The following is a 27,722-nucleotide window of genomic DNA, read 5'->3' on the forward strand; positions in this document are numbered from 1 at the left end:
TTCTACCATTGAGGATACAGTGAGAAGGCACCATCTAGGGATCGGGAAACAACCCTCAGTGGAGTCCGAATCTGCTGGCCTCTTGATCTTGGATGTCCCAGCCCCCCAGGACTGTGAGCCACTGTTGTTTGTAAGCCACCCGGCCTACGGCATTTTGATACAGGAGCTCGCTGGACTAACAGTGGGGCCAAGCAGGCTCTGACAGCCACAACCTCAGGGAAGAATGTAAAGGTTGGTGTCTTACCATCATAAGGCAAGCGGCTCAGAACCAGCTATAACACCTCCCTTGCAGAGATCTAGGGGCGCCAGACACAGCTGGGGTGGAAGGCTCTTAGTCTGGACCCTTGCTCCATCAGCCCCACCTGGGGAGGAAGGCTTTTGGGGAGGTAGAACTGGGAGAACAGAGAAGCAGCTCCCTGGCTCTGCTTTCAGAAGGCTGTACCTGGGCCAGGTGCTGGGAGACCAGAGGGACAGGTGCCACTCAGGGCCAGAGGAGCCACGCAGGACAATGTGGTGTTAGGGACTGGGGGAGGATGTTAATGACCCTGCTTAACCTCTAAGAGAAGCATGGTTCCCTCGTGTTCAAAAGCTGGACATACACGGTGTATAGATAGATGGTGGGTACTTTCTCACAATCCACCCCATTCCCAGGCCACTGCCCAGCAGCCCCTGGGGATCTGCTGGTGTCAGAGGGAACTCACTCATTTGCTCCCTCAGTCCAGCCCACATTTTCCTCCAAAGGAAGGCTGGTCTGTGGGCCCAGGGTGAGGCTGCCTGCCCACCGCAGACGGAAGGTTTCCCAACCCTCTCCAGGTGGCTGTGGTAGGGCCATCTCCCCGAGTACAGTGAAGCCTTCGTGGCTTTGCCATTGCTGTCCCTTCAAGGTTGTTGTCTGTCCCTGTCCTCAGAGTGATGTAGAGGCAGACAGGCCCTGGAGGCAGAAGGAAGGGGTTCAACTCTCACTAGGGTGCTCCCTCGGGAAGGACAAAAACTCAGAAATACGAGAGGATAGAGACGGGTTTGGCAACTTTCTGATATTACTTGTAAACACTGGTTCCTTCAACTTTCTGATATCACTTGTAAACACTGGTTCCTTCAACTTTCTGATATTACTTGTAAACACTGGTTTCTTCTCAACCACCGTATTCTGATTGGGCCTGTAAGTAGCACCCAGTCCACACCACAGCACACTTCTGGGGTCCAGGAGACCGCCTTCACTACCGTGCTGGCCCCGCCTGCGTACGGGCCCCGGGGCCGGGCCATCCAGGGTGCCTGTGGCGCTCACACCCCCACAGCGCTCTTCTCGCCCTCTTTGGGGCTGGGCTCCTCCGGAGTCTTCTTCATCTCCCAGCCCCTGACCCAGGTGTAGGCGGAGGAGCCGCCGAGCACCATCATGTTGCTCGTCCACCAGAGGAAGCTCTTGGTCTCCTCATAGTAGAGCACGGCCAGCACTGTCTGGGCACAGGCCTTGGCTGTGCCAGACACATTGTGGGTCAGGGGACTGGTGAACTTGATCTGCAGTCCTGTCACGTAGCCAATGGCGAAGCCAAACAGGCCGCCCAGCGTCATCATCCCCCAGAAGTGGGCACTACCCAGCTGGGCAAAGTCACGCAGGGCCTGAAGCTCCCCGAGCAGCAGGAGCAGGGGCAGGAAGAGGACGCAGGCATTGACGTTGTTGTAGAAGGTCAGGCGCCAGATGCTGCCGTCCACCGCCGGGAGCACCTTCTTGGTGTAGATGGCGTTGAGCGAGACACAGAGGCTAGCCAGCACGCCGAAGACAGTGCCCAGCCACGACAGGGTGCCTTCTGCCCCCTCCTGGTCCACACCAAGCCAGAAGCCCCCTGCAGTGGGGAGAGGAGGAGTAGGGGAAGGGCGGGGAAGAGGGATGAGGACGAGGAGGAAGAAGGACAGAGGATCAGACACCAAATTTCACAACTGAGTATTGCGGCCCTCCCCGTTCCTCCCCAGGCCTCCCTCCAATAAGCACAGCCAGAGTCTCCACTGCAGGCAAAGCACTCTACATGAACTATGGGAGCGGCCCAGGGCAAGAAAACCTCCTCTGGCAGCTTATCTGCTAGCAGAAGAGAAAGACATTAAAACAAATCTTCCCAGTTACTTCTTTAATTACAATTGTAAGAATTGTAATGAGGTCCATAAAGTAGTACAAGGTGCTGTGACAGCCTGTAAGTGGGTGACTGTGCTGGCCTGGGGCATCTTAAAATAACATTTGAACTGAGTTCTGAAGAATGAGTGCCACTTAGTGGTTAATGTGATTTAAGGTGACCCTGCGTAAATGACTTCCAGTGTCTAAGCCTTGGCTGCTTCTTGCATGGAATGGGAGCCTATGATATCATCATGGGGCGCAGTAAGTCAGAATCTCTTGTGTCATTTGGGGCAGTGACTCTGAGACTCTCATCTTGTGTCACCTCCTGCTCAAAGAGCTTCCGTGGCTCCCCGCTTCTGCCATCAGGACTATACTCCTTGGCGTGGCAGGCGGGGGAGCCTGCACCCTTGCCAGCCCTTCCTCTGTCCTATGGTCGCCCCAGCCTCCCTGCTCGTCTCCCTGCTTCTCACCCTGGGCCTCAGTGTCCTTGTTCATGTCCTGTGCCAGAAACACCCTCCTCCTTTCTGGGGGATTCTACTCATCTGTCAAGGTCAAAGTTGGCTTCTCCTGGGGAATCCTTTCCTGATAATCCCAGAACCTGGACTCTTACTGCCTCGCTTTCCTTCAAAGCCCCTTGCCTGCTCTGGGCTGCTGGGCCCCTGCCCATGGTGACAGTCTGGTCTTTTTAGCTAGATCCCATGCTCCCAGAAGGCAGGGGCTGAACAATGCACGTTATACTTCCTGCCACAGCATCCGGAAACACACGGCAGTGGGGAAAGCTTTGGGGTCAGAGGGATTTAGCCTGCAATCAGGCTCTGCAATTTAGAAGCTGAGTGGCCTGGGAGAAGTTACTTAACCACTCTGAGCTCTCTGGGTCACCTCCCTGTCCTCCACTCCAGCCAATCTACTCTCCACCTTGCAACCGGAATGATCATCCTGAAGTCCAGATCTGTCCAGGCCGTGCCCTGGTGTGAAGCCTCTCTGTGGCTCTCCGCTGCCTTCGGGAGAAATTCCACTGACTCACCACAGCTCTCAGGACCTGCACCACGTGGAGTCGGCCTGACTGGGCAGCCTCGTGTCTGGTGAGTCTCACTGTGGCCCAGCCATGAAGAAGTGCATGTGCTCTTCCTTCTGTCTAGAATGTTCTGTCCCTACTTCTTCCTCTAAACCCAGTTTCTAAACTTCCTCCAGAAGGCCTGCTTAGACTGCCCTGTCCCTGGGTCCCCTCCCTTGCCCAGAGCTCCCACAGCCCCTTTTATGCATGCCCCATCACAGCCCTTACTATGCTAGCGTAACTGTCACCACCATGCCCTCCAGGAGTGTAGGAGCTGAGGTTACCTTTTCCAAACTTGTATCCCCAAAGCCTGGCATGGTGCCTGGCATGTGTTTAGCCACCAATTACTAGTTATGGAATGAATGAATGAAAGTTGTTATGGAGGTGGTTGTGAGTATTAAAGGAGACAGGATACCTCCTACATCATAGGCACTCAACACGCAGCACTCTTCTCTTTTTCTCTTTGTTTTTTGAGACAGAGTCTTGCTGTGTCACCCTGGCTGGAGTACAGTGGTGCGATCTTGGCTCACTGCAACCTTTGCCTCCTGGGTTCAAGTGATTCTCGTGCCTCAGCCTCTTGAGTAGCTGGGATTACAGGGATGCACCACCATGCCTGGCTAATTTTTGTATTTTTAGTAGAGAGGGGGCTTCACCATGTTGGCCAAGCTGGTCTCGAATTCTTGACCTCAGGTGATCCGCCCGCCTCGGCCTCCCCAAGTGCTGGGATTACAGGCATGAGCCACCATGCCCAGCCCAACCACAGAGCCTGACCCTCCTCTTTCTTGACAGAACCTTTGCTCAAGGGGTACCCACAGACCTGCTGGGGGCAGGGTGAAGGGGGCAGAGGGCTGCACCACCCACTCACCTGCTTGGCTAGAGCACCCCCAACGCTCCTGGTGGTTACCTTCTGAGTCCAGAAGCAACTGCAACATCAATGTTCTAGAGTGACTCTTGCCCAGAAGGAACTTTTTTTTGAGACTGTGTCTTGCTCTGCTGCCCAGGCTGGAATGCAGTGGCGCGATCTTGGCTCAATGCAACTTCTGCCTTCTGGGTTCAAGCAATTATCCTGCCTCAGCCTCCCGAGTAGCTGGGATTACAGGCACATGCCACCACGCCCGGCTAATTTTTTGTATTTTTAGTAGAGACAGGGTTTCACCATGTTGGCCAGGCTGGTCTCGAACTCCTGATCTCAGGTGATCCACCTGTCTCAGCCTCCCAAAGTGCTGTGATTACAGGCATGAGCCACTGTGCCTGGCCCAGAAGGAGCTTTGAAAGGTACTGTGTGACATGGGAGGCTAGGAGGGGAGGCCTAGAATAGTTGCCTGAGACTCGTCTTCCCCCACAAGGAGGAAGAAAGAGGAAACACTGCAGACAGGGGGCCAGGTCCTGGGCCGGCAGAGAGCGCCCACCTCCCTGGCCCCTGTCCCAGTCAGGCAGGCTGGTGAATGCACCATTCTCAGAACCTCACCATTGGTTACTTGGATTACCTTTGGGATTTGGGCCCAGTTACCCTAGTGTCTTCACCTTCCTGCAAGCAAATTCTCCAACTAGGAGCCTCTACCCCTGAGGCCATTCCTGGCAGGGTCAGCAGGAATGAAGTAGAGAGCCCTGGGGCATCTGAGGAGGACAGGGAGGAGGGGAGGTACACCTGTTCCCCTGAGAGGGAAATGGAAGCAGGCTGGGAGAGTTCTGGCAGGGGGAGGTCTTGCAGCTTCCCCTACTCTATAACCATGACCTTCTCCCCTCTCCCCTCTTGGACTTAGACCCAGCAGCCCTAGATCCAGCAGTTGCTCAACAAGGGGAAACATTTTCTGGGACAGGTGGCATGGGATGGGTCCCTTCCCCCACCAACTGGTGCATCTAGCCTGGGACTCTGAGCCATCAGCAAAGAATATGATATGTAGGCCAAACAAGATAAACTTTATAGCACCAGGAAAAACCAGCATACGTTCAAATGAAGACCCCATTCCTAGATGACGCAGCCCTGGGAAGACTCAGAGGGAATGGGATGCTGGAGGCTCTCTAACGCAGCATGGGGCCCAGTAAAATATGGGCCCATCTAACCTGTGCTGTCCCATACCACAGCCCTCAGCCACATTTGGCTACTGAGCCCTTGAAATGTGGCTAGAAAATCAGGTTGTAACATCTGCAAATGAGGAAGTGAATGTTTAACATTTTGCTTAATTTTAACTAATTTAAATAAGTGGCCAATGGCTACTGTATTGAATACTGCAGTTCTAACCTCCAAGACGGGCAGAGGGGACAGAAGCACAGGTCTGGGAGTCTGGCCAATCTGGGTTTGCATCCCAGCCTGGCTGCTTGCTAGCTGTGTGGCCGTGGGCAAGTAACGTAACATCTCTGAGCCTCAGTTTCCTTGTTTGTATAGAGATGACCGCTGGTAGTGATGCCACAACCCCAGGGGATCTCTGGGAGAACAAAGGAGATGCTATATGTGAAATAATTAGCATAATTTCCCCATCAATAATTATTATTTTCTGAAGGTCAAGTCCGGGAAGACAGCTGAGGCCTCTCAAAGCATATTGCTTGCTACTGTCTCAGGCGCTATCCTGAGCAGGCAGAGAGTGATGGTATATTTATTAAAAGACATATTGTCCTCTACTAAGAGCACTGGCTGGGAAATCAGAACACCTGAGCTCTTGAGAAACAATAAAGTACAGTGGTCGGGCATGTGAACTGTGAAGCCAGATTGCTTGAGTTCAGATCCCAGCTCTGCCACTTATTAGCTGGGTGATCTTGGACAAGTTACTTAACTTCTCTGTGCCTTGGTTTTTCCCTCTGTAAAATGTGGTTTATAATCCCATCTTGTTATGAAGATTAGCTGAGTCAATATGGCTAAGATCTATGTGCCTGGCACATTTTAATCACTCAACAAATGTCAGTTGCTTTTGCTGCTGTTGTTACTATTATTATTACTATTGTTCTTGCCCTGGCTGGGCTCCTAACTTGCTGGGTGACCTTTAGTAAGTTACTTGCTCTCTCTGTGCCCCCAGGCTCTTTCTCCTATGACTGCTGCACCAAAGGAGCTGGGACAGATGAAGTCCTAGGATGCCTAGAAGGGTTGTTCTTCACAGTTTCAGTCCCCATGACCACCCTATCCCCCGTGGCCCCAGCTGCCACTCACCGATGATGATGCCACAGGTGAGCAGAGCATAGAAGGAGGTAGTCTGCTTGAGCAGCAGGTAGGATAGCAGCACGTTGAAGACGGTGGTGAGCGAGCGGCCCACATTGTAGAAGGCCACGCCAACGTACTTGAGGCAGAGGTTATTGAAGGTGATCATGCCGATGAAGACCACCGACAGGGGCAGGACGCTGCGGGCCACCCTGAGGTCCAGGCGCAAGCTGGGGAAGTCCACGGCACCAGGGCAGCAGGCGGCCAGAGCGCTGAGGCCTTTGCACAGCAGCGTGGTCACCAGGCACTGGTAGAAAGTGACGAAGATGGGGGTGTCCAGCTGCAGGGAGGGACTGTCCAGCAGGTACTTATTAAGGAACACCATGGAGATGGAGGTGACCCAGTAGAGGGAGACCACCAGCGCGATCTGCAATGCCCGCAGCAGAAAGGGCTTCTCCCCGTTGGCCTCTGCCTCTGCAGAGGGGTCTGAGGCCCCGGTCAGCGCCATGTGCAGGATCCTGGACCGCTTCAGAGGCGCCCTATTCATGGTAGCAGAGGAGCTGGGTCACCCCGCGGCCAGAACTCTGATTCCCTGGAGTCCAGGGCAGTGAGCTCACTTGTGCTCTCCGCAAGCAAGCCGCAGCCCTCGATTGTCACATGTGGGCTGGCCTAAAGGCCTCCCCAGTGTCCTCATGGATAGAGAAGTTCTGCTTTGGGGTGAGCCCGGTTGTGCTGCTCCACAACCTGCTCCCACCCCGAGGGGGCTCTGAGACAAGATACAGGGCAAGGGGGAGGAATAGGATAAGGCGGTGAGGCCAGGACAGAGAAGACCTGTGAGGGGAGAAGAGGCTGGGGCCTAACAGGGAGGGGTCGCAGAGAGAAGGGAGGGGAGAGGAATGGCAGGGTGGGGCACGAGTAGGTACGCGGGGCGAAGATGCAGGAAAAGGACGCGTGGCAGAGTGGGAAGAGGTGCTGAGAGGGCGGCATGGGCGGCTGTGGGAGGGAGGGGGGACAGGGGGAGGGAGGCGTACAGGGAGCTGCCGGAGGCCAGGCGCGGCTGGAGGGAGGGCTGCGGAAGGGTCAGAGGGGCTCGGGGCTTGGGGCTGAAGGACGCGGGAGGGGGCTGGGTAGGCGCCCACGTCTCTCTGCCTTCCCGGGCTCTGTCGCCGGCTCAGCCCAGGAGCCTCCGGACATCCGAGGCCGACTCCCCGCGAGGCGGGCCCGGGACTCACTTCCTGACACGCCCCCACGTGGCCTTAAAGGGCCCGCACGCCCCGCCTTGCCCTTAAAGCGACAGCCCCAGAGAGGCGGTGTTCGCCAGTCCCCAGCCCCGCCCCTGCGCTCCGCTGCCCGCTGCTGGCGGGGGACCTCGGCAGCCACAGGTTTTTCTGGGTGCTTGAGCCTCGCCCTGCTTCCTGGAAGGGCTCCATCACCCTGCCCACCCTCAGCTCCGTCCGCCCCGGAGCCTCCGTCCCCCGACTTGGCTAGGCTTGGCTCGCAGGTCCACGTCCCGGAACCCCGACCCAGGACCCGGGCGGCGCTCCATCAGCCTGGACCCCTCCACCTCCGGAGACTCGCGTTGCAGCCCCGCGTCCCTCTGCCAACCCGAGCTCACTCTTCCATAACAATGTTGTGGTCCCCTCCTTTCCACCCATTTTCACCGCCCCCAGGCCCTCTCCCAAGCCCGAGACCCCCGGCAGCGCTCCCCGAGGCCGGAGGCCACGCCGCCTCTCTCGGACTTCAGTCTGTCCTCCCTCTGCTCCTATAGAGGTCCTCTGGGCGGCCCGGATCCGAGGTTCCAAAGGCTCAAGGCAGCATCTCTTACCCCTTCCAGAAAATACTGTTTCCCCGGCCGGTCCAGCCGCATCAGCTCCCGCGCCCAGGCCTGTGTCCCCGGACCGCGAAGGCGACCTGGCGCTCACCTCCTCCGGTGCACTGGGCGCCCGCCCCGCCACCCCGTGCTGCACCTGCAGCGCCGCACCCTGGGCCGCGCCCGCGGGGTCGACTTCCTGCTTTCCGCCCCGGGCCCGGGCACCTTGCCAGCCTCGCTGGCCTGTTCGCGGCATGGGGCCCGGGGATGCCGACGGAGAGGCGGCGATCCCGACGGTCGTGGGAGGCGGCCCTCTCCTCTTTCCAAGGCTACTCCTGTCCCTGGTACCCCCGCCCGCCTGGGACCCGGCTTCAGTTACCGCAGCTGGCACGTCCCAGGACTGGGCTGTATCCCTGGCCTACCGCGCTCCCGGCTTGCACCTCCAGAAGTGCGTGCGGGGACCGCCTGGATTCTTCCAGCCGGCAGTGAGGGGAGGGTTCCCCGCCCCTTCCAGGGCCGGGGCCTGGGAAGTCTAGCCTGTGGTCTGCCACTCACCAGGCAGCCGGGGAGACCAGGAGGATCGACTTCTCTGGTTCGCGCTCTGGCACCTGCGTTGGGCAGGCCACTTTCTCCTACGGCCTGAGTTATCTTCATGGTAAAACTAAGGGGCTAGGCTTGACCTGTGGGTCCCTACCTTCTTGCCCAGAACTCTAGGTGGTATGGTCGAACATAGATGTTTGTAATATTTCAAGCACCATTTAATTAGTGCCATTTAATTAACGGGTAAGATGATGTCATGGCTGGGATTTGTTTTAAAATACTAAGAATACTTACCAAAAATATTTTTTATTTTTATTTATTTATTCTTTTTGGGACGGAGTCTCGCTCTGTCACCCAGGCTGGAGTGCAGTGGTGCTATTTCAGCTTACTGCAACCTCTGTCTCCCGGGTTCAAGCGATTCTCCTGCCTCAGCCTCCCGAATAGCTGGAATTACAGGCGTCCACCACCACGCCCGGTTATTTTTTGTATTTTTAGTAGAGACGGGGTTTCGCCTTGTTGGCCAGGCTGTTCTCTAACTCCTGACCTCGGGTGATCCGCCGGCCTCGGCCTCCCAAAGTGCTGGGATTACAAGCGTGAGCCACCGTGCCTGACCGCAAGAAGATTTTTTTAAAAAGGTTGATAGATTAAATAAGATAAGCCATTGATAGATGTTGTAGCTAGGCATAGATACGCAAGGATCCATTATAAGAGTTCCCTTACTTTTGTGTACATTTGCAAATTTCCAGAATAAAAAGGTAAAACCTATATAGTACGCTTAAACTCTCAGATCCTAATTGCACAAATCTTCACTGGAGCTGAGCGCAGCCCCGGGTGGGCTGTAGGGAAATGGGAGGGCTGCAGGCTGCAGTGAAGTAAACAGCTGCCCCAGAACGAGCCGGGCCCATACCCTACCCTCTTCCACTAGCCCCGGGTACTAGCACTCCCCTCTTCCTCCTCAAGGAATGAGACTCTGCTTCCTAGTTGTGGGCTGTTCTCCACCTGGAGGATATCATCTGGTTACCTTGTCACTTTTGGAACTAAAATATCCCTTTGGGGAAGGAAAGCCTTAAGAGGGACTGAGCTGGTCTCCTGAACCCCACCTGGAGAGTCTACCTCTGGGATTTTCCTTTGAAGGTGTGGGTTTTGGTTTATTAAGAGCAATGCGTATCTGTTCCAGTCTCTCCTCTCTTATGCCCAAGAGTTCACCATGACAAATAATTTAGTGACAGACAGGGCAAACTTGTCTCTGAGAGGCCCTGGTGATCTGGAAGGGCCTTCTCCTTAGCACATTAGCAGGAACTTGTCTGATGACTGCTGCCACCTTGAACTGGAGGGAAGAGATATATCCTGTATATAGGCCAGATGCACTTCGCTGAGAGAGGCCCGGGGCAGTCAGTGCTGCGTGTGTGGGGGACAGTGTGGGCTCTCTATGGAGGCCAAAGTACACCCCTGTCTCCAATCTCTCACCTTACATCATACCCAAAATTCTGTCATTAGTGTCACTCCCTTGGATTAAGGTTGTAACAGGCCAGTACAGCAAGTTTCCTGGATTCTAATCCTTTTTATCCCTTATGAGGGAAAGGAAGGGTGGGGATGTTTCTTAGGGGGTCTAAGTCCCCCGGGAATTGTGTACCTTGCATAAATGGTTTGCTTTTGAGTTTTCTTTAAGGAATGTTAATTGTTTAAACCATCCACAAAGGGTGAAATTTTAGGTCTTGCCAAGAGTGATTATCCAGGGTGTGAATTTGGTGTGAGGTGGAGCATAAGATCATCAACGTGGCAGCTGAAGGGCTATAATAGTTCCTTTATGGGTGTAGTCTCATTTTCTTGCCTTGGCTGGGAGCCACTAATAATGTCAGCAGGAAATTATTTCTACCAGTCACAGTGAACAGAACTGACTTCCAAGGTTCAGGGGTCAGTGGATCTATACCTGTGTGGCTTGAGAACTTCTCTTTGAGTTCAACAAGGACTCATGAGCCTACCCTATGTGATAGACACTCCTAGTTGTCTACCAAAATTCACTCCCCCATTCATCCAAAATAATTGGATTGTAGCTAGTCTCATAGTTGCCCAGCCAAAGACTACATTTCCCAGCCTTCCTTCTAAGTAGATGAACCACATGACTTAGTGGATGGTGAAGGGAAGTGTCTTGGTGAGTTCAGCCTGCTATAACAAAAATACCATAGATTAAGTGGCTTAAACAGTAAGCATTTATTTCTCACAGTCTGGAGGCTGGGAGGTCCAAGATCAAGGCCCACGTGGATCTGGTGTCTGGCAAGGGGCTGCTTCCTGCTTGTAGAAGGCTGCTTTCTCCTTCTGTCTTCACCTAGCACATAGATGGGGGTGGAGTGGGAGGAGGATCTCATGTCTTTTCTTATAAGAGCACTAATCCCATCATGAGGGCTCCACTCTCATGACCTAATTACCTTCCAAAGACCCATCCCCAAATACCATCATACTGGGGCTTAGGGGTCCATATGAGTATATAAATTTTGGAGGGATACTTCCAGTCTATAGCAACAGGTGAGATATGCTACTTTCTAGGTCTTTAAAACTTTAGGAGTGTGTTCCTGCGTGCTTTTTCTTCCTCTTCCCATAACCTGGAAACCAAATGCATCTATAACCCAGTCTTGACCATGAGGACAAGGACAACGTCTTAGAGGCTGTGGAGGAATGTGATGGAAAAAGCCAAGGTCCCTGAGTCTGTGGAGCAGAGATACCTGCCATTGTGAACTGCGGGAAGTCAACTTATGTTCCTGCATACCTACACAGTTCTAAAGCGGTCTCTTTGCTACAGCAACAAGGCCTTTACCAGTAGGCATGTGGCCACATACCAGTAGGCATGTGGCCTACTGGAATGGCATTTCCTCCTCACACACATATTTTCTAGGCAAAATTGAGAAGGCATGAAATTGGTTAGTCTAATTTCTCTGTTCCTGTCTCTCTCTTTTGCCTTCTCTCTCACAGTTTCCCATCCATCCATCCATCCATCCATCCATCCATCCATCCATCCATCCAACCATCCATCCATCCGTCTGTCCATCCTGTCCTTATCCAAGACCTAGCACAATGCCTGCCACAGTAGGTGCCTAGTGCCTCATTATGGAATGAATGGAAGTCAGACCATGGGTAGGAATGCCTGGAAATCAGGGCCAATTTAAGAACTGTATTACCCTAATCCCTGAAGTTTATAAGGCTTCTCATTCATCCCACATATAATTCAAAGTAAAAATTAACACTAAACTACAAAATACATGTAAGCAGAGCAAAAATCTTTTTTTTCCTCATTATTACTGGAATGCTTTTTTGAAAATAATAAGCTATTTCCAGAAAAAAATTATGTCTTCCTTTTCTAGTACTTGTGGCAGATGCTACCAATCATCTATTTCAGGAGTTGGCAACTTTTTTTTGTCAAAGGCCAGAGAGTAAATGTTTCAGATTCTGTGGGCCATATAGTCTCTGTCGAAACTACTCAACACTGCTGTTGTAGTATTGTAAACAAATGGGTACAGCTGCATTTCAATAAAACTTTATTTATAAAAATGGAGGAATGGAGAGAAGTTGGTTAATGGGTACAAAAATACAGTTTTAGATAGAAGGACTAAGTTCTAGTATTCGATAGTACAGTAGAAGAATTATAGTTAACAATAATTTATTGTATATTTCAAAATAGCTAGAAGAGAAGAACTGTAACGCTCCTAACACAAAAGATAAATGTTTGAGGTAATGGGTATCCCAGTTACCCTGATTTAATCATTACACATTATATACATGTATCAAAATATCACATGTACTCAAAAAATACAATTATGATATATCAATAATTTTTTAAATGTTAAACAAGTAGTGGGCCAGATTTGGTTCACTGGTTGTAGTTTGCAGACCTCTGATTTACTCTATATTAAATTATTCTTCTTGGCCGGGCATGGTGGCTCACGCCTGTAATCCCAGCACTTTGGGAGGCTGAGGTGGGCGGATCACTTGAGGCCAGGAGTTTGAGACCTGCCTGGCCAACATGGTGAAATCCAGTCTCTATTAAAAATACAAAAATTAGCTCAGCGTGGTGGTGCACGTCTGTAGTCCTAGCTACTCGGGGGGCTGAGATATGAGAATTGCTTGAGCCTAGGAGGCAGAGGTTGTAGTGAGCTGAGATTGTGCCACTGTACTCCAGCTTGGGCAACAGAGTGAGACTCTATCTCAAAATAAATAAATAAATAAATTCTTCTTTCTTACTGACATTACCCATATTTTGTTTGTAAGTCAACATATCAACATGTTTCACCTCAAACTGGTTACTTGCAGCTAGAGGTGATCATGTGACATAATTTTGGCCAATGAATAGTAAGCTGAGGATTTCTGGGAAAATTTTTGCTTTTTGCCATAGGTATAGACTTATTTGCTTTTTTTTTTTTCCCCTCCTTTGTTCTGCCTATAATGCGGAACTGATGTCTGGAAAGACGGCAGCCATCTTGTAGCCATGAAGCAAAAACTATGAAGAGGAAAACTAAGGATGGCAGAACTAAGGATGGCAGGACAGCTTGGAGCTGTTCTGAGTCCTTTAGAGCTTGGCTAAGCTGCCCTCTCAGCTCTGGGCTGCCTAAGCCTTATTGTAGGAGATGAATAACCCCTATCAGTTTAAACCTCTCCAGGATGGTATTCTGTTTTTGGCTGTGGAGGAAAGTCCTAATATAAACAGTGGTCTATTGAGCAATTCAGTGTTGCTGGAACTCATGTTGAAGGTTCCAGGAAGGCTTGGGACTGGGTGGTTTCTGGGTCTGGGGCAGCAATGTGGAGGATTCACTTGTGAGGGAGTGAACCCATGCTGACGAGCTAAAGGTGGAATGGAGAATTCCAAAGGCAGGGCCCACTTGCCAGACAAGGATTGGGAGTGGGAGAGTCAGAATAAGGACAAACAAATCCCAAAGCATGAGATGTGTGGTCAGAAACGGGGGGAGGGGATTCTTCAAGCAAGAACGGGAAATAGGCAGGGGATTGGCACAGAGCTGGCTCCCCTTTCACAATGACACTTACGAGGCACCGCCTTGCATTCCTGGTCTGGCTCCTGGGCAGTGGCTGACTTTGGACGGTGTTGGCCTTTTTGGATCTGTTGAGATGTAGGGTAGTGATATAGTTTGGCTCTGTGTCCCCACCCAAATCCTGTGTTGAACTGTAATCCCCAGTGTTGGAGGTGGGGCCTGGAGGGAGGTGATCGGATCACAGGGATGGTTTCAGATGATTTAGCATCATCCTCCTAGTGCTGTCTCATGACAGAGTTCTCCCAAGATCTGGTTGTTTAAAAGTGCGTAGCACCTCCTGCTTTGCTCTCTTCCTCCCTCTCTGGCCATGTGAGACATGACTGATTTCTCTTTACCTTCTGCCATGATTGTAAGTTTCCTGAGGCCTCCCCAGCCATGCTTCCTGTACAGCCTGCAGAGCTGTGAGTCAGTTAAACCTCTTTTTTAAATAAATTACCCAGTCTCAGGTAGTTCTTTGTAGCAGTGTGAGAATGGACTAATACAAGTAGTAAAATGCATTACTTCACAAAACTCCTGAAATATGCAACTGATTAATCTCTGAGCAGGAGTGATGTTTCCCCAATCCTAATCCATTGGGAGTAATGGTGTCTGACCCTCTTGGTGGAGGGTGTGTTACCAGCAGCTAACATTTATTGGAGATTGGCTTCATACCAATTGTTTTATATACAACATGTTAGTCCTCACAACAATGCTGTGAGGTAGAGTCCACCATCATATTCTTATTTTCCTGAGGGGGAAATTGAGACACAGAGATGTGAAGTCTTTGGTTCAAGGCCACCCAGTGAGGAGGTAAGAGCTGGATTTGAACCCAGGCTAGTTTGACTTCTGAGCAGAAGTTTATCCTGTTGCATGAGCTCACCTCACTCCCAGAGAGTTTTCCAATTGGTCTTCTAGGTCCTTGGGCCTATGGAGTGACCGTGGCCTTGCTGCTCTCCATCCTGCTGTTGAAGGGCAGATACGTGCCTAGGGTTGGATTGCACCAGTCCCAGGGTTCTCTCCACGCTGGTACTTGAGAACGCTCTGACTGATCCATTATCTGGTCTTTGTCTGTAGCTTTTCCACCCATTAGTCTTATCTCCCACCTAACTGTAAGCTCCGTGGTAGTAGAGAGGATGTCTAGGGATCATGATAGCTAATAGTTATTGGGCACTTGCTGTGTGCTCTGCCCTGGCCTCAACACTTCATGGATTAATTCCTCTAATCCCCATGATACCTCTGTGAATTGGGCATTCTTATTCCATTTTACAGAAGAGGAAACTGAGGTCTGGAGAGGTAAAGTTAACTTGTCTAAGGTCATAGGGGCTGACAAGTGGCAGAGCTGGGATTTGAACCCCAGGCCGACTGATTTACTCCTTTAACTATTCATGTTATTCTGCCTCTCCTTGTGTATATAGCACTTTGTGGTTTACAAAGCATTTTCACCCACATTTAAAAAGGCTCTCAGAACATCAGAGCTTCAAAATACCTTAGAGATTGCCCACTCCTCCTCATGTTACAGAGAATGAATAGGTCAAGAGAGGAATGAGTTGCTCAGGGTCACACAGTTTATGAAAGGGTGAGACAGGACTGGAACTCCACTCTCCTAACTGTTCATAGATAGCCCTGCCAGACCCCAGGCTCCTTCCCTGCCCTGTGAACTCTCTAAGCACTGGGGCTGCATCATAGGCATCGTTAGGCCTCTGGCCCCTAGCACAGTGCCTTGCACACAATAGGTGCTCAGGAAGTGTGCATTGAATGGATATGAGCCCAGGGCTCATGTCATTATTAGACACACCACTCCATTCCAGTACGTCTTTGGTATGTCTCATGGCATGGGGCACGATGGCCGGCATATAGTCGGTGTACTGGGTTGAATAGTATCCCCCACAAATTCATACCCAGAACCCCAGAATATATGACCTCACTTGGAAATAGGATTATTGCAGCTGTATTGAGTTAAAATGGGTTCATACTGGATTAGGGTGGGCCCTCAGTCCTATGACTTGTGTCCTTGTAAGGAGAGGGAGATTTGGTGATGCAGAGACGCAGAGTGGGCACACACATGGCTGAAAGGCCCCATTGACGGAGGCAGAAGGTAGAAATAGGACTAGTGCAGCACCAGGCCGAGAATCTCTAAGGATTTTTGGCAAGCTCCCGAAACTTGGAGAGAGGCACAGAACAGATTCCTCCAGGAGGAACCAACGCAACTGACACCTGCTGATTTTTGCCTTCTGGCCTCCTGAACTGTGAGAGAATACATTTTTGTTGTTTTCAGCTACAAGTCTGTGGTAATTTGTTACAGCAGGTCTAGGAAACTAATGTAGTAGGTCTGTGAAAAACAAAACCAGAAACTGTTGCTTCACTGATAGATCCCAGGGGGGCCACAAAAGCAACAGTTTTTGGCCAGGCACAGTGGCTCACTCTTTGTCACTTTGGGAGGCCGAGGCAGGCAGATCACCTGAGGTCAAGAGTTCAAGACCAGCCTGGCCAACATGGTGAAACCCCATCTCTACTAAAAATACAAAAATTAGCCGGGCATAGTGGTGGGCGCCTGTAATCCCAGCTACTTGGGAGGCTGATGCAGGAGTATCACTTGAACCTGGGAGGTGGAGGTTGCAGCGAGCCAAGATTGCGCCATTGCACTCCAGCCTGGGCGATGAGCAAAACTCTGTCTCAATCACGGTGGCCAAGCAGATAAGACCAGCGCTCTGGTTTAAGCCCTGTGTTATAAGCTCCACTCCCTGGGAACTGGGAGTTCCTAGCCAAAGGTCCAGACAAGGCGGGCTGAGAGTCGGGGAGGGCTCGGCAAGTGAATTTTGGGAGGTGTTATCACAAGGGGATGAGTGCTGGATGGCAAGCTACCAGGGTCCACGTGAGGAGCCTGCCTTGGAAGCGGGGAAGGCAATCTGGAAGTTTCCCACTTTGTTCAGCGCTCTCCAACACTCATCCCTACACCTGGCTAATGTATCTTTCAGGGCTCATTGCAGACGTCCCTTCCTTGGGGAGGCCTTCCCATTAGATTCCATCTTCCCGATGGCCACTCTGAGTTGCTCCTGTCCATTCCTTTTGTGATGAGACGTGAAAGAGGTATGGGCAGGAGGCATCTAGTAAAAGCGTCCTTTTTTTTTTTTTTTTTGAGATGGAGTCTCCGTCTGTCACCCAGGCTGGAGTGCATTGGTGATCTTGGCTCACTGCAACCTCCGCCTCCCGGGTTCAAGCGATTCTCCTACCTCAGCCTCCCGAGTAGCTGGGATTACAGGCAGACGCCACCATGCCCAGCCCATTTTATTTTTATTTTTTATTTTCGGTAGAGACGGGATTTCGCCATGTTGGCCAGGCTGGTCTTAAACTCCTGACCTCAAGTGATCTGCCTACCTCGTCCTCCCAAAGTGCTGGGATTACAGATGTGAGCCACTGCACCCGGGCCCCATTTTTTGTTAGTAGTGTCCCACCTCAACTGTTTTAGTATTCTGGGGCCATCAACCAAGACACCTGCTCTCCTCTAGCGAAAGGGCATGACCTAGCCAAAGGTACATAACCCAGGCAAGGCTAATAAGCCAATTATTTACTTTTTCTCTCTCTGAAATGGAATCCAGAGCAGATGCAACAACAACAAAGCCTGAAATTGGTGATAGCTGATTCGCAGTTGCAGAAACATCCAGAGAGACCATTCATGGTTTCCTGCAACTGAGATGTCCAGAGCTGCCCTGCTTGTGGTTCCATCCCAGCCTGATTCTTCAGCTTTTTCCTCAGTTCTGTGAGCTTCCCTGGACTCTTTCATTAACCATTTCTTTGCATAACTTGGATGGAGTCTGTATCTGTTGCTTGCAATCAGAGAACCCTAGATAACATTGTGGGCATTTATCCCTGTCCAAGGTGAGAGGTTAGGGCAGGAACTGGCCAGTGCCAGGGAATGTCTCTGGACATCACAGCCCCACCTTCTTCTCAAGTGGTGGGGTTCCAAGAGCAGGGGCAGGGAGAAAGGAAAAGAGCAGGGCAGCAGGAAGTGTAGACCAGGATGTGTACATACTGGTGTGTTTGCAGAAGGGCTGCCAGCAGGCAGGTGCAGGTTAAGGTTGGCTTTTTTCTCTCAGTCCCTGCTGTAAACCTGGCAGGTGCAATGAGGTGGTGGTGAGGTGGGCTGCTGTGGATATCTGGGAATTTGAACTCAGTTTAATTTAACAAACATCTTCTGAATGCTCTTTCTGTTTTCCCCATCCCTAGGTTTACTGTTCAGTTCAGATGATTTAGGGACACCTCACCCTGGCATGCTGATATCACTTTTAACCTTTCATGGGTTTTGAATGGTCTGAAATGAACATCAAGAACCCAAGTTTAACATATAGATGAATGAATGACGCCATAACTCAACCGAGTTAAGCAATTTCAATTTTGGAGCCACAGAACCCATAACAAGAATCCTCTCACTATTTTTTCTTTTTTTTTTTTGCTTTTTTCCCCTCTCTCTTGCGGTACAGCAGAGCAATGGAAACCTTACCTTTTAAAACGACATGGACCTAGGTTCAAGTCTTGGGTTCACTGCTTTATAAGCTAAGCTGTGTTTGTTTGTTTGTTTGTTTGTTTTGAGACAGGGTTTTTGCTGTTACCCAGGCAGTACAGTGATGCGATCATGGCTCACTGCAGCCTCCACCTGCTGGGCTCAAGAGATCCTCTCACCTCAGCCTCCCAAGTAGCTGGGACTACAGGTATGTGGCTAATTTTTAAAAATTTTTTTTTTTGTAGAGACAAGGTTTCACTATGTTGCCCAAGCTTCTCTTCAACTACTGGGCTTAAGGGATCTGCCCACCTGGGCCTCTCAAAGGATTACAGGCCTACTGCACCTGGCCTGAAAGCTGTATTTGTAGACAGAGTTTCCCTCTGTCACCCAGGCTGGAGTGCAATGGCATGATCTTGGCACACTGCAACCTCTGCCTCCTGGGTTTAAGTGATTCTTGTGCCTCAGCCTCTTTAGTAGGTGGGATTACAGGCATATGCCACCATGCGCTACTAAATTTTGCATTTTCATTAGAGATGGGGTTTTTCCTTCTTGGCCAGGCTGGTCTTGAACTTGAAAGCTGTATGTTCTTTTTTTTTGTTTTTTGAGAGGGAGTCTTGCTTTTTTGCCCAGGCTGGAGTGCATGATGCGATCTCAGCTCACTGCAGCCTCCGCCTCCCGGCTTGAAGCAATTTTCCTGCCTCAGCCTCCTGAGTAGCTGGGATTACAGGCGCCTGCCACCATGTTCGGCTAATTTTTATATTTTTAGTAGAGATGGGGTTTCACCATGTTGTTCAGGCTGGTCTCAAACTCTTCACCTCAGGTTATCTGCCCACCTCAGCCTCCCAAAGTGCTGGGGTTACAGGTGTGAGCCACCACTCCCGGCCGAATGCTGTATCTTAAAATAGAGAATGGTGATAATATATTACTTAGCATAGTGTCTGTCATTTAGTTACCTATTATTAGTTTTCCTTGTGTTTTTTTTCCCTGTGCTGGGTTTTCAACAGTTCCTAAGAATCCTCTTGGCACTGGGCACATTCTTTATCATTGCACTAATACTCTATCAGTTAGCTATTGCTGTGTAACAAGGCTTTTCAAAATTTAGCTCATGAATCTATGGGTGAATTGGGCAGTTCTGCTGATCTTGGCTGAGCTTACATGTTTGGTGGTCAGCTGGCTATAGATTGGTTTTGGATCATCTCAGTTGGGATAACTGGGCTCCCCTTCATGGGGTCTCTCATCCTTCAAGAGGCTAGCCTGGGATTGTTCTTTATTATTATTATTTTTTGAGATGGAGTCTTGCTCTGTTGCCCATGCTAGAGTGCAGTGGCGCGATCTTGGCTCACTGTAACCTCTGCCTCCTGGGTTCAAGTGATTCTCCTGTCTCAGCCTCCTGAGTAGCTGGGACTACAGGCACATGCCACCATGCCTGGCTAATTTATATATATATATCTATAGATATAGATATAGATATCTCTCTCTCTCTATATATATTTTTAGTAGAGACGGGGTTTCACCATGTTGGCCAGGCTGGTCTCAAACTCCTGACCTCAGGTGATCTGCCTGCCTTGGCCTCCCAAAGTGCTGGGATGACAGGCATGAGCCACTGCACCCGGCTGGCTTGTTCTTATGGTGATCAGAGATCTGAGAGAGAGCAAAAGTGGCAGGGCTTCTTGAAACTTATGCTCAGAATTGGTACAACATCACTTCTGCCTTATTTATTCTACTGGCCAAAGCACACCCCTCGGCAGAACAGAGTCAGAGTGTGAGGAGGGTACAAAGTTACAGGACAGCATATCTACCTGTATTGAATACAGATAGTACAATAGTTGGGACTATTAATGCATTGAAATCTATCTGATACACAATAGTCTACTAATTGTTTACTTCTCTCTCTCCAACCAGGCTCTGTTTTTTTTTAGTGCTGGATTCTTTGTGCCTAGCACCAAGCTTGGCGCATAGTAGGTGTTCAATGAACATTTGTTGACTGAGTCAATGAAGAGCTGGACTGTGGAGCTGTCCCTGGCTGGGGAGCCAGTTGCCTGATCACTCCTAATCTAGATGAGAACCAATGTGAGTCGGTAGGCATTGAAGTTTGGTTTCAGCCTTCCAACTCAGCCAAATTCTTCTATTTCACCTGGGTTTTGGCCTTTGGAAGGTAAATAGTTGAATGCTTATTTTGGTGTCATTCTGACATCTCTGAAATTTTGCAAATCAATGATCTTGTGATTGAGAAAGGAACATAATATTTAACCAGTGTAATTACATCAGGAATACAAACAAGGCAGGTCATTTGGATTTATCATTAATATCTGGACATTCATTTTCAGACATAGGTAAATACTTTAAAAGTCACTTAAATTGAAAAATCTCCTTTCATGCTTTGTATGTTGAAATTATTTCTCTCAGTTGGTGAATACACATATATTATTCCAGGATAAAATAGTACAATAATTAATGATCATTGAAAGATGTGAACTTTATTTGCAAACGTAATTGTTAAGTTTCAAATATTTAAATAAATAGAAAATAAACTGATAGTTCATATTAATATTAAAAGAGTGTGTTAGCTAGATAACTTTAGGAAGAACATTTTATTCTTTAGGAGCCAACAAATGTTTATACAAATTTAAATAAGAATACCTAGGCAGAATAATAGAGATTCAATTATCTTTTATAATTCCAATCTTTATAGAATTATTTGGCAGAATAGCAGTTTAAACACTAAATCAAATAATTTTTAAGAGCTATATTTAACTTGTAGTTATTTAATTCGACTTAGACCATTAATCTCTTAAGAAAATGTCTACTTGAGAATTAGTCATATCTTGTGGGATCAGTTAAGAGTAAAATGTCTGTTTTGCTACTTCAAAATTTTATAAGGAAGAAAAATTCTGGTATTAAGTGCAAGATCCATGATAGATTAACTTCCATCCAAATTCATTCAAATATAATAAAGAATATAAAAAAAAGAAAGAAAAAAGAAAGTGGTTAAAAATAAAGAAGTATCTCCCTTTTTTTTTTTTTTTTACAAGTACAAAGATCTTGTTTTGGGCCAGGCACGGTGGCTCACGTCTGTAATCCCAGCACTTTGAGAGGCTAGGCGGGCAGATCGCCTGAGGTCAGGAGTTCAAGACCACCCTGGCCATCTCTACTAAAACTACGAAAACTAGCCAGGCGTCGTGGCAGTCCCCTCTAATTCCAGCTACTTGGGAGGCTGAGGCAGGAGAATCGCTTGAACCCCAGAGACGGAGGTTGCAGTGAGCTGAGATCGTGCCACTGCACTCCAGCCTAGGTGACAGTGAGACTCTATTTCAAAAAAAAAAAAAAAAAGATCTTGTTTTTTTCACTAACTTCAGTTGAAAATGAGAGACTACTTAGTATGACAAATGTGCAGTGTGTGATTTTGAGAGCAATGGAAACTTTTAAGGTACAGAGAAGGTAGCATTCATTTTTTTTTTGAGACAGAGTCTTGCTTTGTCTCCCAGGCTGGAGTGCAGTGGTGCTATCTCGGCTCACTGCAACTTCCACCTCCTGGGTTCAAGCAATTCTCCTGCCTCAGCCTCCTGAGTAGCTGAGATTACAGGCACACGCCACCACACCCAGCTACATTTTGTATTTTCAGTAGTGAGGGGGTTTCATCATGTTGCCCAGGCTGGTCTCGAATTCCTGGTCTCAAGTGATCCGCCTGCCTCGGCCTCCCAAAGTGCTGGGATTACAGTCGTGAGCCACCATGCCTTGCTGAAAGTAGCATTCCTGCACGTAATTTCAAATTTATTTAAAGTTACGTTTATTGAGTTATGTGTTACATACAGGAAAATTTATCATTCTTAGGGTGTGCAGTTTTATGAGTTTTAACAAATGTCTATACTTGGGTAATCATCATAAAATCAAGATAAGGAATAGTTCTATCACCCTAAATAGTTCCCTCTGGTCATCAGGAAACTAATTTCCCTACCTAGTTTTGGCTTTTCCATAACGTCTTACAAATGGAATCATATAGTATATAGCCTTTTATGTCTGACTTCTTTCACTTAACATGGTGCTTTTAAGGTTCATCTATGTTGTTGCATGTATCAGTCATTGGTTCCTTTTATCATGTACCACAGTATGTTTTCCAGTCACCAGTTGATGGACTGTTATAACAAAATACCACAGACAGGGTGGCTTAAACAACATACATTCATTTCTCAAAGTTCTAGAGGCTGGGAAGTCCAAGATCAAGGTGCCCTCAAAGTAAGTTTCATTCTTTTTTTTTTTTTTTTTTTGAGATGGAGTCTTGCTCTGTCACCCAGACTGTAGTGCAGTGGCGCGATCCTGGCTCACTGCAACCTCTGCCTCCCAGGTTCAAGTGATTCTCCTGCCTCAGCCTCCTGAGTAGCTGGGATTACAGGCACACTCCATCATGCCCCACTATTTTTTGTATTTTTAGTAGAGACACATTCACCATGTTGGCCAGGCTGGTCTCGAACTCCTGACCTCAGGTGATCAGCCCGCCTTGGCCTCCCAAAGTGCTAGGATTACAGGCGTGAGCCACTGTGCCCAGTCCAAAGTTGGTTTCATTCTAAGGCTTTTTCTCTTGGCTTGTAGGCAGTTGCCATCTCACTGTGTACTTACACGACCACTTCTTTGTGCGTGTGCAGAGAGAGAGAGAGAAAGACAGAGAGAGAGAGATTGCTGTTGGGTTTCTCTTCTTATAAGTACATTGATCCCGCTGGATCAGGGCTCCATCTTTATGACATCACTTAACCTTAATTACTTCCTTAGAGGTCCTGTCTCCTAATACAGCCATAATAGGTGTTAGGACTTCAACATACAAATCTTGGGAAGAAACAAACATTCAGTTTGTACATCGGTCCTACAGTAATTGCTGGAGACTGCAATATCCCACTTTCAATAATGAATAGAGCAACTAGAACAACAGTGTATATAAACTAGACATAACTGACTTATTATATAGAACACTCCAAGTCCAGGCGCGGTGGCTAACAATTGTAATCTCAGCACTTTGGGAGGCTGAGGTGGGTGGATTGCTTGAGGCCAGGAGTTCGAGACCAGCCTGGACAGCGTGGCAAAATCCAGTCTCTACTAAAAATACAACAATTAGCCCAGCATGGTGGTGCATGCCTGTAATCCCAGCTATTCTGGAGGCTGAGGCAAGAGAATTGCTTGAACTCAGGAAGTGGAGGTTGCAGTGAGCCAAGATTTTGCTACTGGTCTCCAGCCTGGGCAATGGAACCATACTCTGTCTCGAAAAACAAACAAACAAACGAACAAACAAAACCAACAAAAAAAACCCCAACACCAAAATGCCCTCCTCCCCCAACAAAAAAACAGTGGCTTTAGATCCCAAATTTGTACTACCCATTGTGATTTTTTTCTTTTTAAAAAAATTATGAAGAAAAAGAACATTCCATCCAGCAATCACAGAATACGTAGTCTACTCAAGTGCACGTGGAACATTTTCCAGGATAGACCGTGTGTTAGGCCACAAAACAAGTCTCAATAAAATTTAAAAGATTGAAATTGTACAAAGTATCTTTTCCAATTAACATGAAATAAAACTAGAAAGCGATAACAGAAAAAAACCTGGAAAATTCACAAATATGTGGAAATTAAGTAATATATTCTTTTTTTTTTTTTCTTTTTGAAATGGAGTCTCACTCTGTTGCTCAGGCTGGAGTGGAGTGGTGCGATCTCGGCTCACAGCAACCTCTGCCTCCCAGGTTCAAGCGATTCTCCTGCCTCAGCCTCCTGAGTAGCTGGGATTAGAGGAGCATGCCACCATGCCCAGCTAATTTTTGTATTTTTAGTAGAGACAGGGTTTCGCCATGTTGGCCAGGCTGGTCTCGAACTCCTGACCTCGTGATCCACCCACCTCAGCCTCTCAAAGTGCTGAGATTACAACTGCGAGCCACCGTGCCTGGATTTGGAGTGTTCTATATAATAAGTCAGTAATGTCTAGTTTATATACAGTGTTGTTCTAATCCTAGATTAGTGTTGTTGTAATCCTAGAATACAGGCATGAGTCACCACACCTGGCCTAAGCAATATATTCTTAAATAACCAGTGGGCCAGAGAAGAAATTACAGGTGAAATAAGAAAACACTTTGAGATGAATGAAAACGAAATAACAACATACCACAACTTATAGGATGCAGCAAAAGCAGTTCTCAGAGGGAAAGTCATAGTTACAAATGCCTACTTTAAAAAAGAAGAAAGATCTCAAATAAATAACCTAACTTTACAATGTATGTCAGTGTCTCCAATCCCTGGGCCACAGACTGGTGCTGGTCTGTGGCCTGTTAGGAACTGGGTCACACAGCAGGAGGTGAGCAGAGGGTGAAGCTTCATCTGTATTTACAACTGTTCCCCATTGCTTGCATTACCACCTGAGCTCTGCCTCCTGTCACATCAGTGGTGGTATTGGATTCTCATAGGAGCCCAAACCCTATTGTGAACTGTGCATTCAAGAAATCTAGGTTGTGTGCTCCTTATGAGACTCTAATGCCTGATGATCTGTTATTGTCTCCTATCACTCCCAGGTGGGACTGTCTAGTTGCAGGAAAACAAACTCAGGACTCCCACTGATTCTTTGTTATGGTGAGTTGTATAATTATTTCATTATATATTACAATGTAATAATAATAGGAACAAAGTGCACAATAAATGTATTGTGCTTGAATCATCCTGAAACCATCCTCTCCCCAACGGTCTGTGGAAAAATTGTCTTCCACAAAACTGGTCCCTGGTGCTAAAAGGGTCGGGGACTGCTGCCTTAAGCTACTAGAAAAAGAGTACAATCTAAACCCAAAGTTAGCAGAGGGAAGAAAATAATAAAGATTATAGTTGAAAAAGTAGAGAATAGAAAAACAGTAGAGAAAATCAAGGAAACCAAAAGTTGGTTATTGGCCTTAAAAGATCATCAAACTTGGCAAACCATTAGCTAGACTGACAAAGAGAAAAGGGAGAAGATTCAAATTCCTAACATCAGAAATGAAAGTGGGGATATTACAAAAGAGTTTACAGAAAAAAAAAAAAAGAAATTGTAACAGAATACTATGAACAATTGAAAGTTAACAAATTAGATAGTCTAGATGAAATAGACAAATTCCTAGAAACACAAACTTCCAAAACTGACTCAAGAGGAAATAGGAATCTGAACAGCCCATTAGTAAATAAAGAGAATGAATAAGTAATCAAAAACCTCCCAATAAAAACATGCTCACAACCAGAGGGCTTCACTGGTGAATTTTACCAAACATCTGACAAAGAATTAACACTGATCTTTATCAAACTCATTCAAAAAATGGAAAGGGAGACCATTTTTTACCCCATTCTAGGAATTCAGCATTACTTTGATATCAAAGACAGACAAAGACATCACAAGAAAAAAAAAACCACAGACGAATATCCCTTATGAATGTAGATGCAAAAATCTTCAACAATATACTAGCAAACCAAATCCATCAACATGTTAAGAGGATTATACATCATTACCAAGTAGGAGTCATCCCAGGAATGCAATGTTGGTTCAACATCAAAATTAATCAGTGTAATATACTGCCTTAATGGGATGAAGAAAAATCCCCATATGAGCATTTCAAATTGATGCAGAAAAAATATTTAACAAAATCCAACACCTTTCGAGATTAAAAGTCTCAGAAACTAGGAATGGAAAAGAACTCCCTCACCATGATAAAGGACATTTATGAAAAACTCATAGCTAACATTGTACTCAATGGTGAAAGTGTGAAATCTTTCCCCTAAGATCAGGAATAAGATAAGGATGCCTACTTTTGCCACTGCTATTCAACATTGTACTGGAAGTTCTAGCCAGAGGAATTAAGCAACAAAAAGAGATGAAACATCCAAATTAGAAAAGAAGAAGTAAAATTATATTTATTCACAGATGACATGATTTATATATAAGAAATTCTAACAAATCCTCTATCAGAGCCAACTAACAAATTTAGAAAAATGACAGGATACAAAATCAACACACAAAAACTAGTGGCATTTCTATACAGGAGTAATGAACAACACAGAAAGGAAGTGAAGAAAACAATTCCATTTACAATAGCATCAGAAAGAATAAAACACTTAGGAATAAATTTAACTAAGGAGGTACATGATTTGTACACTGAAAACTACAAAACATTACTGAACAAAATTAAAGAAGACCTAAATACCTTGAAAGAAATCCTGTACAAGAATGGCAGTATACCCCAAAGCAACCTACAGATTCAAGGCAATCCTTATCAAAATCCCAAAAGCCTTTTTGTGGAAATGAAAAAATTGATTCTAAAGTTCATATGTAACTTCAAGGGACCCAGAATAGCCAAAACAACCTTGAAAAAGAACAAATTTGGAGGACTCACACTTCCCAATTTCAAAACTTATAAGGCTACAGTGACTAAAACAGTATATAAGGATAGACATATAGATCAATAGAATAGAACAGAGAGTCCTGAAAAACATCATCAATGTAGATGTCAGTGGTTATTTGATTTTCAAAAGGAGTGCCAAGACTATTCAATGAGGAAAGAATAGTTTCTTCAACAAATGATGCTTGGACAAATGGATATCTACATTAAAAAGAATGAAGTTGGAACCTTATCTCACACCATCTATAAAAATTAAATCAAAATATATCAAAGACCAAAAAAAAAAAAAAGTGTCAAAGACCTACAAATGAGTTAAAACTGTAAAAATTTGGCTGGGCGTGGTGGCTTATGCCTGTAATCCCAGTACTTTGGGAGGCTGAGGCTGGTGGATCACCTGAGGTCAGGAGTTCGAGACCAGCCTGGCCAACATGGTGAAACCCCATCTGTACTAAAAATACAAAATTAGCCGTTCATGGTGGTGCATGCTTGTAATCCAGCTACTTGGGAGGCTGAGGCAGGAGAATCCCTTAGAACCTGGGAGGCTGAGATTGCAGTGAGCTGAGATCACGCCACTGCACTCCAGCCTGGGCGACAGAGCAAGACTGTCTCAAAAAAAAAAAAAAAAAAAGTATAAACATTTTCAACAAAACCTAAGGTAAACCTTTGATTTGGCAATGGATTTTGGGGTATGACATGAAAGCACAAGCAGTGAAAGAAAAATATATACCTATTTTAGACTTCATTAATTAGAAAAATTTTGTTCATCAAAAGACACTATTAAGAAAGTGAAAGGATAATCTGCAGAATGGGAAAAAAATTGCAAATCATATTGGATAAGGGTCTACTATCCAGAATATATAAAGAGCTCTTACAATTCAACAGCAAATAAGACCAACAACCCAATTTTATTTTATTTTATTTTTATTTTTTTAAATTTTACTTTAAGTTCTGGGATACATGTGCAGAACATGCAGATTTGTTGCATACGTATACATGTGCCATGGTGGTTTGCTGCACCCATCAACCCAACATCTATGTTTTAAGCCCTGCATGTATTAGGTATTTGTCCTAATGCTCTCCCTCCCCTTGCCCCCAACCCCCAACAGGCCCTGGTGTGTGATATTCCCCTCCCTGTGTCCATGTGTTCTCATTGTTCAACTCCCACTTGTGAGTGAGAACATGTGGTG

General features: G+C 47.2%; 1 protein-coding gene across 2 annotated transcripts; it reads right to left on the reverse strand.

Moving 5' to 3' along the window:
- Window positions 1-1,019: 1,019 nt before the first annotated feature.
- Window positions 1,020-8,536, reverse strand: SLC35C1 (solute carrier family 35 member C1). Of its 2 annotated transcripts, XM_054440795.2 has the most exons (3): window positions 8,114-8,536; window positions 6,301-6,827; window positions 1,020-1,841 (listed from the first exon to the last, which is right to left on the reverse strand). In XM_054440795.2, exons 2-3 carry the CDS (start codon window positions 6,794-6,796, stop codon window positions 1,282-1,284), a joined length of 1,056 nt encoding a protein of 351 aa, XP_054296770.1. In that variant the 5' UTR covers window positions 6,797-6,827; window positions 8,114-8,536; the 3' UTR covers window positions 1,020-1,281. The 2 variants fall into 2 exon arrangements, with proteins under 2 accessions (XP_054296770.1, XP_054296769.1); XM_054440794.2 differs by lacking the exon at window positions 8,114-8,536 and having other exon boundaries at window positions 6,301-8,097.
- Window positions 8,537-27,722: the final 19,186 nt, after the last annotated feature.

The sequence above is a fragment of the Pongo pygmaeus genome, chromosome 9 (genome assembly GCF_028885625.2).
Source record: "Pongo pygmaeus isolate AG05252 chromosome 9, NHGRI_mPonPyg2-v2.0_pri, whole genome shotgun sequence".
NCBI classification, from domain to species: Eukaryota; Metazoa; Chordata; class Mammalia; order Primates; family Hominidae; genus Pongo; species Pongo pygmaeus.

Coding starts and splice junctions, on each gene's coding strand:
- SLC35C1 (XM_054440794.2), bottom strand. CDS start 6,835: ATGAATAGGGCGCCTCTGAAGCGGTCCAGGATCCTGCACATGGCGCTG. Junction 1,842..6,300: donor CACCTGTGGCATCATCATCG/GTGAGTGGCAGC, acceptor TCCCCACTGCAG/GGGGCTTCTGGCTTGGTGTG.